The 4,245-nt window shown below is 44.4% G+C and overlaps 1 protein-coding gene across 1 annotated transcript; it reads right to left on the bottom strand.

Annotated features, from left to right (window-relative positions):
- Positions 1 to 3,021: 3,021 nt before the first annotated feature.
- Positions 3,022 to 3,957, bottom strand: LOC311513627 (olfactory receptor 51G2-like; the record flags this gene model as incomplete). The annotated part of the gene is made up of 1 exon (XM_084615588.1): positions 3,022 to 3,957. One exon carries the CDS (start codon positions 3,955 to 3,957, stop codon positions 3,022 to 3,024), a length of 936 nt encoding a protein of 311 aa, XP_084471714.1.
- Positions 3,958 to 4,245: the final 288 nt, after the last annotated feature.

Below are 4,245 nucleotides of genomic sequence, written 5' to 3'. Positions count from 1 at the left end.
CTCTCTTTGTAAGATGGAGCCTGTCTCTGCCCAGCACTCCTCCTTCATGGAACACCATCCCATGGTCAAAGAACCCAAAGCCTTCTCTCTGACACCACCTCCGTAGCCATTCGTTGACTTCCACGATTCGACTGTCCCTACCCTGGCCTTTTCCTTCCATGGGGAGGATGGACGAGAACACCACTTGCACCTCAAACTCCTTTATCCTTCTTCCCAGAGCCACGTAGTCCGCAGTGATCCGCTCAAGGTCATTCTTGGCAGTATCATTGGTGCCCACGTGGAGAAGCAGGAAGGGGTAGCGATCCGAGGGCTTGATGAGTCTCGGCAGTCTCTCCGTCACATTGCGTCATTATCACCCAGTTTGCAGGTAGCTGGATCAGGAGGAGGCGGTTACTTCGGTCCAACAGAGAGTTGTAGCTGGATTTGGGTCATGCCTCTTTCTATTCAGAATGTACAGAGCCTTGCTTACGCAGTGTTTGCATGTCTCACGGCTGAAGAAGGGGCGAGACTGAGTTGTGTCTCAAGTACCAAGTGGCTGTGCGAGCCAGTCACTGTTATGTCCGGAGCTCTGTGGAGTAACTCTGTTACTTACAGTCGGGGGCTCTCATAAGTATATTTTTAAATCTCATTATTTTGAACCATCTCATGATTTTCTGGGGTGTGGCTCATAGTTTTTGAATTGGGCTCGGCAATACAGCACAAGTAGTTCAAAAGATGTGAAGGGAAACTAGGAAAAGTCATAAAAATTAGGAACAATTTTTTAAAGTACATCAGAAGCAGGAAGCCTGCCAAAGAATGAGTGGGGCCACTGGATGACTGAGGTGCTAAAGGAGCACTCAAGGAAGATGAGGCCATTACGGAGAGGCTAAATGAATTCTTTGCATTGGTGTTCACTGCAGAGGATGTGAGGGAGATTAGTACACCAGAGTCCCTCTTTTTAGAAGACAAATTGAGTCCCACATCGAGGTGTCAGTAAAGGAGGTTGTGACGCTACACCCCATATTCATGATAGTGATGTGATTATGACATGATTATGACATAATTATGTTGCATCTGGTATAAGATATGTCTTGTGATGTGTCACTGGAAAAGTTAGGATTTGCTGAATATTATTATTCTATTTGTGTGCATGTTTCATTTTTGTACCTGAAGTTATCAATACGGACTATATATCTGTATTTCAAATGTGCTTACTCTGGGTAACACCAACAACTAGCCTTTCAGGTACAACAATGAAAAAGCAAGACACTGGACCGTAGAAACGCTTAGCCTTCCTGTGAGAATTTCAGCCACCCTTCTGTCCTAACCAGTTATTTTGGGTTTATCCAAGTTGTGGTGTACCATTAAGTTTAAAAGGGTATGAACTTAGGAATCCTGCTTTAACATATCATATGTGCTGTGATGGGTTGGATCACAGAAACCCCCTGGGGCTTGCCACCTGATGTGCCAAGACTACTTCTGCTCCTGCTTTTTTGCCCAGTCATCTTAGGATTTTAGTGCCCTGCCTGGTTTGAGCCAAACCCACTAGCCTGCTACACACCCAGACCCAGGTCTGAACCACATAGCCTAACAGCTGTAAGCTCAATTGGATGCAGCTTACAGACGTGTTCTTGTCTTTAACACTCAGATGCCCAACTTCCAATGGGGTCCAAACCCTAAATAAATCCGTTTTATCCTGTATAAAGCTTATACAGGTAAACTCATAAATTGTTCACCCTCTATAACACTGATAGAGAGATGTGCAAAGCTGTTTCCACCCCACCAGGTATTAATACATAATCTGGGTATTAATTATTTATTAGTTAATTAATAAGTAAAAAGTGATATTATTAAATAGAGAAAGTAGGATTTAAGTGAATTGCCAAGCAAAATAAAATAAAGCACGCAAGTCTAAACCTAGTACAATAAGAAAATGATTAAGGATGAAATCTCAACCTCAGAGATGTTCCAGTAAGTTTCTTTGACAGACTAGCCTCCTTCTAGTCTGGGTCCAGCAATCACTCACACCCCTGTGGTTATTGTTCTTTGTTCCAGTTTCTTTCAGGTATTCTTTGGGGGTGGAAAGGCTATCTCTTGAGCCAGCTGAAGACAAAATGGAAGGGTCTCCACCAGGCTTAAATAGATTTTCTCTTGTGGGTGGAAACTCCTTCTCTCTCCTATGCAGAATCCAGCTAAAAGCTGCACTTTTGGAGTCATATGGGCAAGTCACATGTCCATGCAAGACTCAAAACTTTACAGGTGGCAGCCATTGTTCACATGCTACCTTGAACATCATAAGTAGACTTTTTATGTGGATTGGAATCTTCCAAGGTTCCATTGTCAATTAAGTGTTTCTTGATTGTGCACTCAACTTGCAAATTCCTTTCTTAAGAAGCTGACCAAATGCCTTACGTAGGCTACTTAAAATCAAACAAGTACACAGCCACTATTCATAACTTCAAACACAATAATGACACATGCATACAAATAGGATGAATATATTCAGTAGATCAGAACCTTTACAGGGATATGTTACATGGCATAGATAGAATCAAACATATTCCAGTTATGTCATATTTACATTCATGAGCATACTTCCAGAAAGCATTATAGGGTGCAACGTCAGAATGGTGTCCCCAGGTACTGTGGAATGCATTCTCACAGTGCATCGCTCACGCTGTCGAGAATGGTGCCCCGAATGTGGACACAATCTGTTGACAGAGGGAGCAAATGTAGACTCGCTTTGGCGACTTTGCTTTTGTCGATTTTTTCGTGTCAACATAAGTTTCATTGACAAAACTTGGCAGTGTAGACAAGCCCTTTGTAAATGCTGCTGACTGCCTTGGTTTCCATCCCGCAGTGAGCTGTCCTTCCTCACCAGCCCCTCTCCCATTGCTCCAGACCTTAAATACTGTGTGAACCTCTCCCTACAGACTGGAGATCAGTAGCTCATGTCATCTCAGATGTAAGGGTCCAGCAAAGAATAGGTGGCCCATGTCTTTCATCTCCCAGGTCAGCAGCACTGGAGCCAACATTGACCTTTCACTTGACAAATACTCTGATTATCCTCCCACGAAGATGTTTGCTTTTCACACTGTACACGACTGGGTTCATCAGGGGCGGGACGAGCAGGTAGATGTAGCCCAGGACAAACTGTAGTAAGGGAGAGGAGACTTTCCCCAATCTGTGTATCAAAGACAAGCCAATATCTGGTGTGTAGAAGAGCAGGACGGCACAGAGGTGGGAGACGCAGGTGTTCAGGGCCCTGCGGCACTCCGTGTGGGATGCAACACTCAGCACCGTTTTGAGGATCATCACATAAGAGAGGAAGATGAGCAGTGAATCCAACCCCACGATGGAGACCGTAAGAAACAAGCCATAGATGTAGTTGACTGTGATATCCGAACAAGCCAGCTTCATGACATCCTGATGCAGGCAGTAGGAATGGGAGAGGACATTGACTCGACAGTATTGGAACCGTTTCAGGAGAAAGGGGAATGGGAATGATACGGCCACCCCTCGTAGCACACATACCAGTCCCATCTTGAATATCCTCGGCAGGGTTAAGATGGAAGCATATCTCAGTGGGTTAGAAGTCGCGACAAAGCGGTCAAACGCCATCAACAAGAGAATGGAGGATTCAATGATTGCAAATGAGTGGATGAAGAACACCTGGGCAAAACAAGCATCGAGGCTGATCTCCCTAGAGTTAAACAAGTACATACCCAGTATTGTCGGTGTGGTGGATATCGATAAGCCAAGGTCCGTGATGGCCAACATGGAAAGTAAAATGTACATGGGCTCATGGAGGCTTGGATCTGTTTTTATAATGAACAGAATGGTTGAATTTCCCAATATTGAAAAAACATAAATGAAGCAGAAGGGGATAGCGATCCAGAGATGGACGTCTTCCTGCCCAGGTATCCCGGTGAGAAGGAACATTGCAGATTTGAGTCTGGTGTCATTGACATCTGACATACTGTACATGGGAGGTCCCAAGAGTTTTGGACTTTCCTTCCTGAAAGGAAAAAGAACAGGTGACAAGGTGGTATTTAATGAAACATCATTCTGCTCTCTGTGCAATTTTAGAGGCTCCCAGTAGCTCAAGGAATATCAGCAAAAACATAGTCTTGGATTTATACCACAGATAAGAAGATAGGCACTGCGAGACTGGACCTGCAGTTCATCTAGCTCAGTATACAGTGGCCAGTTCTGGATGCTTCAGTGGAAGGTGGAAGAAGCCCTATAATAGGCAGCTATGAAATG

The sequence above is a fragment of the Lepidochelys olivacea genome (genome assembly GCF_965140295.1).
Source record: "Lepidochelys olivacea isolate rLepOli2 genome assembly, chromosome: 1".
NCBI classification, from domain to species: domain Eukaryota; kingdom Metazoa; phylum Chordata; order Testudines; family Cheloniidae; genus Lepidochelys; species Lepidochelys olivacea.
This window is presented reverse-complemented; position numbering and strand designations above follow the sequence as displayed.